We start from the raw sequence: 15,183 nt of genomic DNA, 5'->3' as shown, positions 1-15,183 counted from the left end.
ATTGTCACGAATTGTTAAAACAGTAGTACAGGTTCAATTTAGTGAAAACATACATTTATAGGCAAAAAAAATCCATTAAGATTACTAATTGTGACACGTAAACCCAGTAGAACTTGTAGAACTTGCTGAGCCATAGGGACTTGTCAGTATCATACCTCTTTATGTCTGTATTCTTATTACACACTAGAGTGCCTATTATCAGCTGCAACAAGAGATAAAACACTGAGCTTGACAGGTCTCTGTAACTGCCTTGGTGTAAGAATAAGAGTACTGGATTAGGCCAAGATGTTACTTAGCCGCAGTGGTCCAGTACTATCTTTACTTTTGAGATTCTTAAACAGGTAATTTTTAATTAGACCAATAAAATACAAGCCAAGTTATTTTCCAATTTCTGCTGATATAAACTGAGGTACTGCATTTTTCAAAATATGTTTTCACCACCTTCATTATATGCATGATAAAACCGCTTATAAACCCACCCCAAAATAAAGTCTTGAAACAGATACGCAACATCCTTGGCCTATTTAGTAAGGTAGAAATGGATAACGTTGTGCCCCCTACAACGTAAATATGAATATAGCTAGGAAAGTGGCTACTGCGGCATGCTCTCTCTCTTCTTTTCTGTCATGTAAAGAGACTAACCACTTCAAAATCGTCACACAAGTTTTTCTAAAGAAGGAAAGACAAATCAAGTTACTCAAGTAGAAGTCTACACATTGACAAATCAGAAGAATTTGCAGCAAAATTTGTACTGGAAGTGCTTGTATTGGAAGTGATTTTTAGCTCAGCCTTGTATTTTCTGCAACTTAGGCACCATGAATAGGATTACTGTAATACAATGATTAAATCCTACTTCAGAAATAAAATGACAAGTTCCTATCTGCAGTAAATAATTTCAGCTTGGAACTCCATTTAAGGCTTCTACCACAAAAAACAGCTGACATCTTCTGCAAGAGGTTTCCACTTGAAGTGCAGTAACTTCTCTGTTAGTGGTTTCTACAGAATACATGCTTACAAAGGAAAGAAGATAATACAGAACAACATTTTTTTTTCTTTAATTACAGATAATATAATAGAATAAGTAAACTTGGACTATTTCCTTCAGAACACAATGCAATACTAGAAATGCATTTAAGCTAGTGGAATCAGACACTTACTCTTCCTAAGGCTACTGTAAAAGCAGGAAGAGAATCTGGGATCAAATGTTCAAAGGAAGCTCTTCCCCAGCTGATGATCTTTCCTTCTGTGTCAGCCAAGTACAGAAAATGAATACAGCAAACAATTTGAATACTGGTTTGCAGTATCAAGGTCTATTCTAGGTTATAACCTTTCTAGAGGTAGCCGGAGTTCACTCAAAGGTAAACTAATTTATAGAGGACATTATTTTTGCCTTTTTTTTTTCCCCCCCTTGATCTCCCCACAGATCATGATTCATTTCTTCTGACTGATTCCTCTACTGGAAACATTTCTTCAGCTTCTCAGAACAGTGACATACAGGATTACACAATACAATTTTCTGGGAAGCCGACATATGCTCAAACATTTCATTTGCATTGACTTGGACTTAATAAGCTTAGTTTGTGTTGTGTAAAACAAATCAAAACTAGACAGTTCATTTTTCTCACAGCATATATGGAAGGGATAGGAAATAGCAAAAATCAAGAGTATAAAAACTGGCTTATTGTAATTCAGTGTTTTAAAATCCTAATCTGCTAATTGTAACGGAGACTATCTCACCAGAAAATAAAAATTAGAAGTGTGATCAAGAGTCAAATTAACTGAGTCACTGAGATAAATCCAGAGCAGATTTTTTTTAAAACAGAGACCAGATGTTCAAAAGATATTTAACTGTCCTTACCTATGACAGTTTCAAATTTTATTTCAGGTTTAGTTTGGGGATTATTTTTTTTTTAATTCAAAAGCACAACTGAAAAATTCATTTAATACTACACCACATAACTACACTGCATTCCTTAGGAGGTGACATATGTGCTACACACAAGTGTCAATGAGGTATTTAAATTTATATTGCTACAAACACACGTCTATAAGGATAATCAACACACTGGAAAATTCTGACCCTGGTTTAGGTTTGTTTTAAATCAACACCACTTTGCAACAGCTGTTTCCAATGGATGTTAGGTGCTCAGCACCAACCATCTTGCCCTAAGAGGCTGCCTAAAGTGTGTTTATTTAGTAATGCAGAATAGCATCTAACTACACATTAGCTGATGAAGATGAATCAGCTTAGCATACTCTAACATTTAAATCAAGACCTCAAATTTAGTGTTAATGACTTCTCTGCTTCTGATATAAAATTTCCTTACCATATAGTCCCCTTTTTCTTCACACATGCAATTAAAGCAAGGGACTAACTTAGCTTTATCCACCACAATAGTCACAGAAAACATCAGAAGCCTTCAAAGTTTTAGCTTTGCCCTCTTTTGACTCTGGGTTCACTAAATAACTTTAAATTTGTAACACATACACACAGGCAGCATGCCCCCACACATACCACCTTCCAGAAATTAGTATTATGAATAGCCCGTAAATCCTGTTTTCCCTTTCTAGCGGCAATGCCTTAAGTTATTAACAAACATTCTTTCTGCTTTAAGATGTCATTCATCAGAATAGTTGCTTTCAGCTTGGCTTGACTGCTCACTAATAGTTCCAAAAATTCCTGTAGTGTGAAGCCAGTGTCAACAACTGCAACACGGCATTAAATACCAAAAAATGGTTTTCTGTTATGTTACAGTGGCAGAAAAGACCTATTTTATCATTAGTTATCTGAAGAAAAATCTGAAAATAAATCAGTTTCAAGTTAGTAGCCTCACCATGCTTTGGTTTTTTTCAGAACACTATGTATATTATAGTTTTCACTTGGTTATCTTCCAAAGTCTTCACAAACATTTAAGATTTTGCTAGGTCAGTCAGTTGGAGAGAAGAAAATAGAAAAGATTCCAATTTGAAGACATCTTAATTCTGAAATTTCATTTGGACATCCAATTTGTATAACTCTCTGCTTCCAGTGAAATCAATACAACTTCCGAGATGAAATTTCAGCTCCCCCTCAAAAAATTAAACTGAGATATCCAAATGTATTTATGAAGCATATAAAAATACATTATCCTGGTCTACAAGAGCTAATTCCAAGAGTGCAGAGACTCTGCAAAATCCAGAGTACCTGTGTCCACAGAGCATAGCTCCATTTAGAAATACCCAAACTAGTTCAAAGTAATTTAAGCACATTAGAACAAAGACCTACCAAATAGATTCATGCAGAGCTCATATCAGGTCACTAACACAGGTAACACTGCTTCCAGTACTCAAGGAATCCCATTTGGAGCTAGCTTAGTTATACTGCATTATACAGAGTACCTGCACCCCTGGTGATCCACAGGCGAGGTGGCTAAGTGCATCTGAGGCTAGATTTCCAACAGCATCCAAGGCTAGATTTCCAGGAGTATCCAACTAACAGTAGGGACAGAGAGGAGCATGCAACAAATAGCAAGGGAACACATTACAATTGAAAATGGTGCTGATACCTTCCTTGCCATCAGCTGTACTTTTTAGCAGACAGCACCACCTAAATCCACAGTATTTTTGCCCCTTCCGCAAGATACTCCATTCCATCTGTGACAAGTCAGGAAACAGGATTTGAGGCAGTAGATCCAACATGGGGATGTTGCAGTAGATCTATTCTGGAGTTTTTTTCCACTCAAGGGAAATCTTTCATTTCTCACCTAAAAGCAAAATAGGAATGGCACAGAACCAGAAGTAGCCATGCATTTGGCCTATAGGAAATTATTTTAAAGTATTTGAATAATAGCAAATCCAAGAATTAGACATCTGTAATTTTTAATTCAGGTAAGTTCTGCTGCTGGCTCCCAACCTACCCTAACAAATCCAAGTATCAGTATCAATGACAGGAAAAAGAGGAAAATGCCTTGCTCCTTGCTGTTCAGCATGAAGCTTCAAATAGTCAGTGCTCAAAAATGACTGCTTTACAGCACAGTAGAAGTTAAGACTGTAGGCAAGAAGGACCTACTCTAGAAGCTTTGAGTTCAATTCCAAATTGAAAATTGATGGGCAGAGGTCATCTTGTCTGCAAATCAGACAGCTGACTGTCCAAACATAAATATTATCTCCTGCTCATGGAGGAAACTGCCATTATGCTGCGTTCTAGCAAAGGACTACACTTCACCAAATACAATCTGGAGTTATTCAGTTTCTTTGCCTTTGGTAGTGTTGGCTTCACCTCTGGCAAGGGGTTTTTGGAAGTGGGCATTACTAAACTACCTGGTATTTGACTGAAAACAGAATTAAATATCCCTTTGCAAAGAGGGTTATGCTTATCATTCATGCTTATCATTCAGGTGTCCATGTATTTAAGCACCATTTCATCCTGTGTAAATTCATATCATATGTTGCAAGATTTGTGCCCAGTTGAACCGGAATATTTTTGACACATACAGACAACTTCTACTGGCTTTTAAGACTCAGCCCTGTGAGGCAGACATTAGGTTTTTAAGCATCAGTAGCTCCCAATATGCATCTTGAATGCACCAATTACTGTCTCATCATTGAAGATGCAGAGAATGCACATGTGGAAGACTACTGAAAGTTATTAACATGATAATGTTGGTAGCTGAGCCTTTGCCCTGAGATCAAAGAAAACAGCAAAATTCAGCATGCAGATGAAAAACACTTACAGTCCTTGTATGAGTATTGAGCATTAAAACTTAACTGTCTTGAAAGCCAGTTTAATGTTGATTCAGGTAAGAATAAAAATACATTCAAGTGCAATTGATAGTAGAACATTTTCCACTTACATATTTTATATACATACATGGAAAAAGTCAATTTGAAGTAGGTATTGCAAAGAGTTAATTTTTTATCTTAGAAAGGAAATTTGCCTTTTAACTGTTCTCTTCCTCCTCTCTTGTAGGAGATTTCCCTTCCTATTCTCTTGTAGCAGGTTTCCCCTACACACATACACATTTCTCATTCCTTAATATCATACCAGTGAAAACTAGAGGAAGAAAACTTATAGTCCTGCATAAAGACGAGTAATTATGTATTCTGAAAAGTAGGAAAGGTACTAATGCCTCTTCAAATCTGACACAACCAGACAATGGCTCACTTCTAAGTGCTTCCTCCTCCTATCACGATGCTGATTTTGGCCCCAGCTAGTTTTGTATCTACTTTCCTTGATACTATTAGCAGCCTGAAAATAAGCAAGTGCCCTAAACCCAAGAAGTTGAATGTAATTTCAGATGGTTCCGTCACACCTATCTCTGCCACCATGGCTGCCTTGTCTTCATTCTGCACCAGGAATATGGAATCAGACACAGTGAAACATAACCCACAGCATAAATACATTCATCCTGCTAGTGATACTCCAAGACTGAGAAACCAGGGCTATCTGAATTTGGTGAGGAACACAAATCTAAATAGATGTTCCATAATTGAAGGAGTTCTGTTAACACATATAACAGAATTTTTTTTTTTAAATACTCAAAATAATGCTTATTAAGAGAATTCAGTACACAAATTTTATTAAGCAGATATATGATATATGGGAAAAAACTCTTGGAATTAAGCTCTCCTCAAACTTAATGTTCACTACAACCCTGCTAAACAGAGGGGGTTCTAACAAGTAACTATGCTTTCTAAATAAGAATGTGGGAAGCACTATATATTTACACCTTAGCAATATGCAGTCAAGTCCAACCTGATCACAGAGGGCTGATTCAAAAATAAAAGGATCCCTGGAGTTCAGCCAGCTTATGCCTTTGCACCATAGGAGAAAGGAGGTATATAGAGATCTTACGTCTGTCTAACCTGTTAAACCTCTCAAAAGCTTTCACAACTTTACTGGGTACTCAATTCCAGTTCTTGGAAATGCAATGTGAAATGCAGAAGACCACATTAGCATCACAAATACACAGGGCATGTTCATAGTGTAAGCTATAAAATACTGCCAGTTTATTTTGAGGACCCTCTGCCCAAGACCACTAGAAACAAGTCACACAGCATAAGTATCTTTTAAGAGCACAGCAGAGAAATCACAGGCTTTCTCAAAGTCTTAGAAAGATGGAATTCTGTTTGGCTTCTCACCTAATTCCAGGACACTCAGTCTTCTCTTACGGGGGTAATAATTATTTTAGATCATAGATAATTTTTCTCCTTTTCTCTAGATCCTCCTAGGGAGTTGATGTTTCCAGGATAGTTCCTTAAGAGGAGAAAATGCTGATATGTGACAGCTCCTAACAATATGGGACAAAAACCAACTCCTCAACCTCTACAAATATAGCCAAAGATTTAAATGAGGGAAGTACTTCATTTGAGGTTCAGCTTTTACATGTTACTAGTGCCAAGGTACTCCTCCTATCTCCTGGAACCAATAAATGAGGCATATATGCTGCCTCACTATGTGAAACTTGCCAAATTCAGGCTCTATTCCTGTGCCCCTTCTCCCTTTACAGAACTCAGCAAGTGTTTCTTTAAAAATCTAAGTCTTCATTTCTTTGAAGATTCTGCCTTGCTGAAGAACATTTTGTTGCTTGAAACACTTGTTTCTGGATCAGACTTGCCAAGTTTGGTGTATGGTGGTATAGCTTAAATGCATTCAAATGAATGAAAATATCAGATTGTGCTATTAGTTATCTTGGCATACATCATTAACTTGGGATTCACATCCTAGAAAAACTTGCAAAAATACACATTCAAGAACAGAGGTATCAGACATTCTATTCAATGGAATTGATCTGTTCAATTTTGAAAAAAAATTGAGCTCTGCTCTTGCATTGTGTTTAGGTTTTTGGTTTGTTTTGTTGTTTTGGTTTGTTGGGTTTTTTTTTAACAGGTCTTTAATAAACCTACAGGATTGCTATTTGCAAATCTAGTTTCCAGAGGAAGGGAAGAGAGATATTTTTGCTAGTTAAAAGTTAAATCTTTCAGTAATTCTTATTTTTAAAAAATTTAACTGTTCTTTTAATTGCTTGTAACATCTCCATTCTTGCAAAGACTGACAAAAATTTTTGAAGTATTTGAAAATTATTTTTGTAATTTTGAAAATGACTAACTATCAAGGCTGTCTGGTTCTTTTCAAACTGCAGCCATATTACAAGATAAAAGCAGGATGAACTCACAATTTAGTTTTATAGCACAGTACTTTTCAGCTGTACTTTTAATGAGATAAATGGCAGTGGCTGAAATACAGTACTCAGTCACACTTTAGAACATTGGTGCAGGAGCTATAAAATATACTTATAAATTGTACTAGGTAATAAGCTACTCTAAATGCATCATATTGTTGAAGCTTTTATGTTCTGTAGGTAGCGACGTTAGTACTCAAGTGTGACACTACAAATCCTTGCTCTGCTAGAGACAGGAAGAGTAAATGTCACAAGGATTATCTGAAACTAGATTAAACCTTTCCCTAAAGCCATGGTTAATGCATTCATCAATTAAACATGTAAGTTAGTATTACATGTAGCATCTGATGGAAAAGGACTAAACAAGTGAACTAAAACTGTTAAAAACAAAAACGTAAGACAGTCTCAAAATTTTCCCAAAGATTACAAGAGGAGCTAATTGAGACTACAACACTTTTCTACAGTGAAGTGCTGGACTACTGGCCTCACAAAACCAGGACAAATTCCAATTCAACAGCAGTGCCTGAAAGAAAGGAAGACACCAACACACGTGTCAAGTATGTAAAATAATCTCCAGCTTTTTTATGGAGGTGAGAAGAGATAATAAATCCTTCATTGCTTAAAGGGGAACATTTTTGTCTTGCCATAGAACAGCTTCCCAAAGAATATTTACGTTTTTCTACAACCTGTAATTTTCTCATTCATCATTTGTCATGGCCCAAAGATCTTTTGCTGCACACAGGATGTTTGCACACGTTTAACAATCATTTTACCAAAGAAATGTCACAGTCTGAATAAAATAAATCAATTAATACTGTTGATGTTGCTAATTTAACACCATTAATATCACACTGCGAGCAGCTACAGAACCGACAAGGTCTTGTATCATATCTAAGCTCTGCTGGTTGCAAGTCTGTTCTCCAGCAGACAGCACTGAGAAGACAGCCCATGAAAATATCACTGGCAAGGTAATTCAATAGAATTTTTAATGATTGCTTTGATCTTACAGTTAAGACTATCAGACAAGTGTGACTAAAGACAGATCATTAGATAGAGATTTAGACGTACTAGTTAGAACTCATTTATCTACATTCTTACAGATGCCTCCACTTTCATCACTTTCATTTGTGCTAGGATCTGGAGCAGTCAGAAGACCCTAACCGGACCACAGAATCCATTGCATTATGGTACTGCTAGATGTCCAGCAAGAGCTAAAGATTTATCCAGTGAATTAGAAGGCAGAAGACACATTGCAGTACTGTCTTCAATGGCAACTAAACTGCCTCACCCTTCTGTAGGCACAACTAAGTTACATTTTGTAAAGTAATTTGTCTCTGCACATACTATCTATGGAAAAAGCCTTCTAAGAGCAGAAACATATTTTTCTCTAAGCCACTCAAGTCTTCTATACTGACTACTTCTCCCTCTGACAAAAAAAGAATGACAAAGGAGTCCAGTTATTTAGGAAGTCCTTCAAATGATGCTGTACTGTAATACAAAGGAAAATAATAAATTAAGTACTAGTCTTCTTATCATGCACCTACCAAGTATTTGTTGTTGGAAAAGTATTGAAACTTTAGTTCTTAGGATTTTGGTACCTTAACTTTCCTTAGAAGCAAGCTGTGATTTCCCAGACTGCATATTTCAGTCACAGAAGTAAAATGTATGAATTTAGGATTCTAATATTAAAGTTATAAAAACAGAGCAACTAAAACCCCACCCTAAAACACCCTCCTGGCCCATTTTGACTTGTGTTCTTTCTGTCCACCAAAAGGCAGAAACTCTGGGGTAACATGCAAAAAAAGATGCACCAAGACCTTCATATTGTTAGCACTTCAACCATAAAGACACAATTCAGAAGAAAAATACTAAATCTATAAGCAGACCTAAGAAAATCTATATAACAGGCCAATCAATCAGGACTTCCAGATACCAAAAACCCATAAGATACTTTCCTTATTCAGTTTCCAGATTGAAAAATAACATCAGCTTCTGACACAACTCAGCACCTTTTAGATGCACAATCTTCTTTTCCCAAATATTACTCAAAAATCACAAGTTCTTATATACAGTGATTTAATCTATTAAGATGGAGATTCATAGTCAATGATTCAGTCATGGAGATTATCAGAACTGTCAGATCATAGTAGAACCACACTTTACAGTGCTTCCTACCTCAGGGAACAAAAATTTCAGTGTTTCACAATGCCTGCTGCCTAAAATCTTCAAATAAGACAGGCAATTCAATTGCTTTCCTTTCAGGAACTTGAAATAAGGTGCTGCCCATTTCTAAATGGAATATGTCTTTCAGGAGCAATGAAACTTCATCTAATATTTATGTCATTTCCTGAGAGGTATTGATACTTACAGTTGTTTACCCATCACCACAAAATTGCAACCTTCATTTCAGAATACTACATACAGGTTAGTGACAACTAATAGCCCGATAGACCAATTTTATTTTGACACTCTATCCCAACAATCCATTAAATATGGCTAATCAGTACTAGTGATTACTCCTCAGAACTTTTATTTCAGTTCCACAAACTGCTTAAACTCACTGAACTTAGAGATGCTATTCTGATTTTACTGCAAAAGGTCAACTAATGCTGGAAAACACACAGAGATACAAAATAATAAAGAAAAACCAGAATAACATTTTTATGGAATTCAGAAATATTACACAACCTTTTTCTTCCTACAGAGGTCAGACACTAATTAGCTGAAATCCTCCCTTCCTGAACTTCTACTATCATTTCAGAATTTCTTCCCACACACCATTTAAGTGAAGGGTGAGGAAGGGTGGTGGCGACAGGTAGTGGAGAAGCAGTTAACCAGCAATAAACTACATGGAGAAATTCAGACAATTTCCAAAGTTAAATAAAAATCCAAGCATATAAGAAACTCATTTAAATGGGAAGTAGGGGGGAACAGGGAAAAAAAAAAAACAACAAACCACAAACAAACAAACAACCACACACACAAAATACCCAACCAAACAAAAAAAGACAAAGTAAACCCCACTCATTAAGGTTTTCAGGTTTCAAATTACATCATGGTTTGTACTAGAATAAACCCAACATATTCTCAAAAACATGAGCATACTGGAACATCCATTTTATCTGTAAGCATATATGCCATTCTCTATTATGCCCACTCTAGCCTGAGAAATTGACCCAACATATTGATAAAAAAATGAGAATGTGTTCTGTCAAGAATACTGCAAGAGACAATTGAAAAGGCAGGTTTTATCTACTCTTCATGAAAATTGGCAAAGGTATGGAGTATTCTTCACAGAAGTATGATCTCACTGAAATCTTCAACCAAGATTCTCTGATGGGTTTGTAGAAGTTCTTGATCTTGCTTTCACTCAATTCTAAATTTCACAGTAAGACAACATCTTCAGGTGGCTAAGAGAAAAAAAGTGAAAAAAATACTGTGCTTCACTGAGGACTTACAACTATTTGAAAAATATTAATCATTTTATGTTATCTACACCGAAATAAGTTAGAGATATCTGGCATTCAAATTAATTACTTCTAAAGCAATTTTGAAGGGAAGGTAAAATATAAATTTGCACCAAGTTGTAGAGTTTTTTGATATATTAAAACTAGCATCTCAAAAATACATATTTCTACTACACCACAAAGTGTTTGCTTTATTCAATCACCTTCTCTCTCACAACACAGAAGGCTCTTACTCATTTATAAATGCAAATCAGTTACATTTGCAAATTTGATATCGCCAAGTCTGTTTCAATTACTCTTTGTAGATAAGCAACCATAACTCTTCCAACCTGAGATCCTCATAACAGAAATGCTCAAAAGGAAGTCACAATAGTGAAATACACAGACTTTCTTAAAAACAAAACATCATCTATTTCAACTTAACATCTTGTTTAATTAAATAATATCAGCTACTTAGGTAAAAAAAACTAAAGACATTTTCCTATCCATTTAGAAGAAATTATGGAGAAGCTGGTACTGAAAGGGCAAACTAAGCAAATGAGTTTATGCAGTAAGGACAAACTCTTTCAGCTAGAAATTACCCAAAATAAGACTCCTTGCAAGGAATCTAATGAAGAAAAAAAACCCCAAATACAAAGCACAAAAAAACCCCACCAAATATTATATAGCCAAAACACAAGCACAATAAAAAGTGTCCTTTTTTTTTTTTTTTTTTTTCAAATATCCAAGTCCAGGGGAAAATAAAACCATTAAAGGATTTGAGAAAAACACTCTGTTTTCTGAATGAGACTAAAACAAACACATACAAACCCCTCCACATTCAAACGACAAAACATCCACGGTAGGGAAACCCTGTGATACCGGAGACCTGGCCTTGAATTCCATAATTTGTGTTGAAGAGTGTACAGAGTTCACCTAACACCCTAATATAGATTAAAATAAAGCTGTCCTATTTATACTAATATTTTGAGCATTTTACTAAACTTCTCTCATATTCAATTTCCCTACCCCCCCAAAAACTAAGAAGAGCAGCTAAGCTAAACTGAGACGGTAGCAGGGACAATTTAGATTTTGAACAGCACACTTTAACTTCTAAGTTTCACTTAGAAGTTAAATGAGGACATTTTCTGAAATGCAAGGATTAATCAAAGTCTATGAAGAGGATTGACTCTGACTACTCTAATAACACTTTTAATCTAAAAAATATCCTTATAGGTGTCCATTTTACTTTCACATAATGAGAAATTCAAAAGAAACACTGAACATTAGCAGGGATAAACTACAGAATGTCTTCGTGCAAACTCATTGAAATTACTTTTGGAGAGGAGAGAGGGAAGGAAAGACAATTGCTATGTATACAGCTAGCACCAAAGCAATCACTCCAGTTGCATCCTTTGGAGAACTCAGCCACACTATATTCTAGTCCTAAATTCTTAAATCATGGCCTGCCATGCTTTATATCTCACATGCACTGAGAATAAAAGCTATTGCACTGCAGATTAATTCTGGAATGCAGCTGCCATTTAACCAATTAAAGGGCTTTTCACAACAACTCTCGGACAGTATAAAAAGACATTCACTATTAATGGGAGGAGGGAATCAACAAAAAAACAACAACTTATTGCCATGGTAAAAGTTTAGGAAAAAAACATGGTATTTTTACCATTAATTTCCTACTGAATTTAACATTAGCCACAGAAAAGCATGACCACATATGCATTCATTCACATGTCTGAAGGCAGGAGAAAACAAGGGAGACGACACAGATGCTGCACCTCTGCATGCTTTAACGTCCATACAAAATTTTAAAACAAAACAACAGCAACAACAAAAAGTAGCTAATTAGAGTCCTACTTACAGCTCAGACAGATTTATGCCTGGTGTCTTGCAGGGCTGTTGAACAGCCCAGCACAGGGCTAGAGATCAGAAGTTTTTAGTACAGCACATATTATTTGCCCCTGCCTCACGGAGTGACCTTGGGCAAGTCACTTCCCCCGCATCCCAGCTCCCCACCTGACAGTCTATCCCCGTCCCCCCCTCCGCACTGAGCGCCGAGGACCAAAACCCGGTAATTACTCGCTACAAGTGGCTCTGCATCGATGAAGCTGGAATAAAGGGAAAGGGGGAGCGGGAATAGGGAGCGGGGGTGTCCCCTCACCTACCTAAAAGTCTCCCCAGCATGGATTCCGTCTTCCGCTCAGGGGAGAATCCCCCCACCCCTTCCCCGCTTCCCTAGTGCACCGGCTAGGCCAGAGAAGGCGGCAGCTCCCACTCGCCCGCCCCAAGCACGGGCAGCAGCCGCAAGAACCGCGCCCTCCGGGCCTCGCGCCCTGCGGGCCTCCCGCCCCCGCCGCCGGAGCAGTCCCGGCAGCCCCGGCCGGCTGCGCGCGGATACGGCGCTACTCGCAGCCCCGCCGGGCGGGCACTCACAGGTGACTGCAGCCGTGAGAGACGGCCGATGTTCCAGAGCGGAGGTGGTCTCGGCAGCCTCGCTAGAGGCGAGGGAGCCGGGATGTGGGCGCTGCACTCCCGCCGCGGAGCCGCCACTGCAGCCCGCCCTTCCTCCGCCCGGGCCGCGCCGCTGGCCAATGCGGGCCGCGCTAGGAGCCGGGAGCCGGCTTGAACCATCTGTTGCGAGGCGCCTCCTTCAGCCCTTCGCCGGGGGCTCCCACCCAAGTGCAGCCGAGGAGGGGGAAGCCTGCAGGGAGCCTGCGGCCCCTCCAAGGAGCTCTTCACCCTGCGCATCTCGGGGACTGCGGCTGTGCCCCGCCTCCTTCCCCCCAGCAGGAATCTCCCCGTCTCAGGGCCGCCGCCTCTCCCTCACCGCTCAGCTCCCCTCACAGCGCCCTCAGCGCCCGCCCGGACAACCGCCTCAGGAGTGCCAGGTGGGGTAGCGAGAGGGACGGGGATGTCAGGGAGCAAGAGCTGCATGTGGAACTGATCCTCCTTAGGTGTGCAGGCGATAAAGTCCCGACCTGATAAAATTTTCGTACTTCCCACCTAACAAGTGGGATTCTCGACATGGAATGTTGCACGGAGAAATGTGTCTCATCCTGCTTCAGTGTCAGAAACCGGGCTAAAATCTGTGTTTAGACTTAGACATCTCTTGTGAGCAAGCTCTCCCAAAAGAGTCAAGTCTCTTTCACTATTTAACGGGTTTGAGTTTTAGCCTTTCACGTTCCCAACTGGAGGGTTTTCCCAAAAACATGAGGACAACCTATGTGCCCAGGCCCTTATTTTGGGTCTCCACTGCACGTAACGGTAGTTGAGATACTTGCAGTGCAGGTGTAAACTTTCACGAAAGCAGAGTGATAGTTCCTGTTTTACTTCTCTTTTTGTATTATTAATTTCCTTGTTACAGACCTCCCTGATCATGCTTTTTAACTAGGTGCCTATGTTTTCTGTTGATTCTGCAGGGAAATAAAATCCAGGGAATAAGACAATAGCTTTATTCCAACAGGTTCTAGAGTAATATTTTTAGGAAGTCATGTCAAGAAAAATATGCAAATTTATGTCAACTTTCAGCAACTTAAAGTTAAGTAAATAATCTTGAGATTCATGCTGTGTAAAGGAGAAAAGGTACGTTTTTAAATGGGTTAATACAAGTTCTAATTTTGTCTTTTTTTTTTTTTTTTTTTTTTTTGAAACCATCAGATTCTTATTTCTCACCAGAGCAGTGTCAAATTACATATTTAAAACCAGAGTATGGACTAGACACTATTCACTATTTGCAGGGCTTGAGGATTTGACGTATAGTATTATGTAAATTTTGTGGTGGGGGGAATGTCAAAGGGTCAAAATAAGCTGGGTAATCTTGTAATTAATCATAGCTCCTTTTATTATAAAAAAATATGATTTCTGGAAGTAAAGCCAACCAGCTGTATTTTATACCAATGCTGTTATGACATGGCTTGTAAGTGGTTCAACATGTTACTCCAAATAAACACTTTCAAAGATCGGATCTCTTTCTTGCCCACCAAGAAAGTTTTATCTTTGTATTAAAGGTGCTGAACAGCTTTATCTTATTATTACAAAAAAGTCTCAAAAGTACACAAAATTAAATGATTGCAGTCTTTCTTAGGAGACTCCAAATGGATAAAATTTTGTCCTCAATATGCATGTGTAATGCCTCTAAATCTGAAGGGACGAATTGTCACTACAAGATATTTTTAAGGAACAATTTCTATATAGTTATAATTACCAGAATGATAAATTGGCTAGTGAACCTTCCATTAATCTTACAAAGCTATTCTCAAGCCTAAGTTATTCCCATATATATTCTAATCAAGACTGATCATAATAATTTTGTGAGATACTGTGTCTAACATTAATGCAAGATTTTGTCTTACTACTTTAAGAATGTTATTATTGATTTTATTAATATATAGAAATTCTTCTAACAGCTTAAACAAATTTACCTAGGTGCCAAATACATGCATGAAAAATTGCTCTTCACTTGACAGAAGAGCATGCTGTCATCATATATGAAAGACAAAGGATGGTTGGAAATAAAACTACCTATAAGCACACAACTGACCTCTGAAGCAGTGAAAATA

General features: G+C 37.9%; 1 protein-coding gene across 7 annotated transcripts in view; it reads right to left on the bottom strand.

The window, feature by feature from the left end:
- SULF2 (sulfatase 2) overlaps window positions 1–13,416 on the bottom strand; it is a 122,247-nt gene extending 108,831 nt beyond the window's left edge. For 2 of the 7 annotated variants that reach the window (XM_069034537.1, XM_069034538.1), the window contains exon 1: window positions 13,058–13,416. In XM_069034537.1, coding sequence (XP_068890638.1) covers window positions 13,058–13,372 — 315 coding nt within the window. In that variant the 5' untranslated portion in view covers window positions 13,373–13,416. Of the gene's footprint in view, window positions 1–12,789; window positions 12,818–13,057 lie in introns of those variants that run through there. The other 5 variants (XM_069034541.1, XM_069034544.1, XM_069034546.1 and 2 more) reach the window with 4 other exon arrangements.
- Between the last annotated feature and the right edge of the window lie 1,767 nt (window positions 13,417–15,183).

The sequence above is a fragment of the Aphelocoma coerulescens genome, chromosome 20 (genome assembly GCF_041296385.1).
Source record: "Aphelocoma coerulescens isolate FSJ_1873_10779 chromosome 20, UR_Acoe_1.0, whole genome shotgun sequence".
Taxonomy (NCBI): domain Eukaryota; kingdom Metazoa; phylum Chordata; class Aves; order Passeriformes; family Corvidae; genus Aphelocoma; species Aphelocoma coerulescens.
Note: the sequence above shows the minus strand (reverse complement) of the source record. Positions and strands in the feature narration are given on the sequence as shown.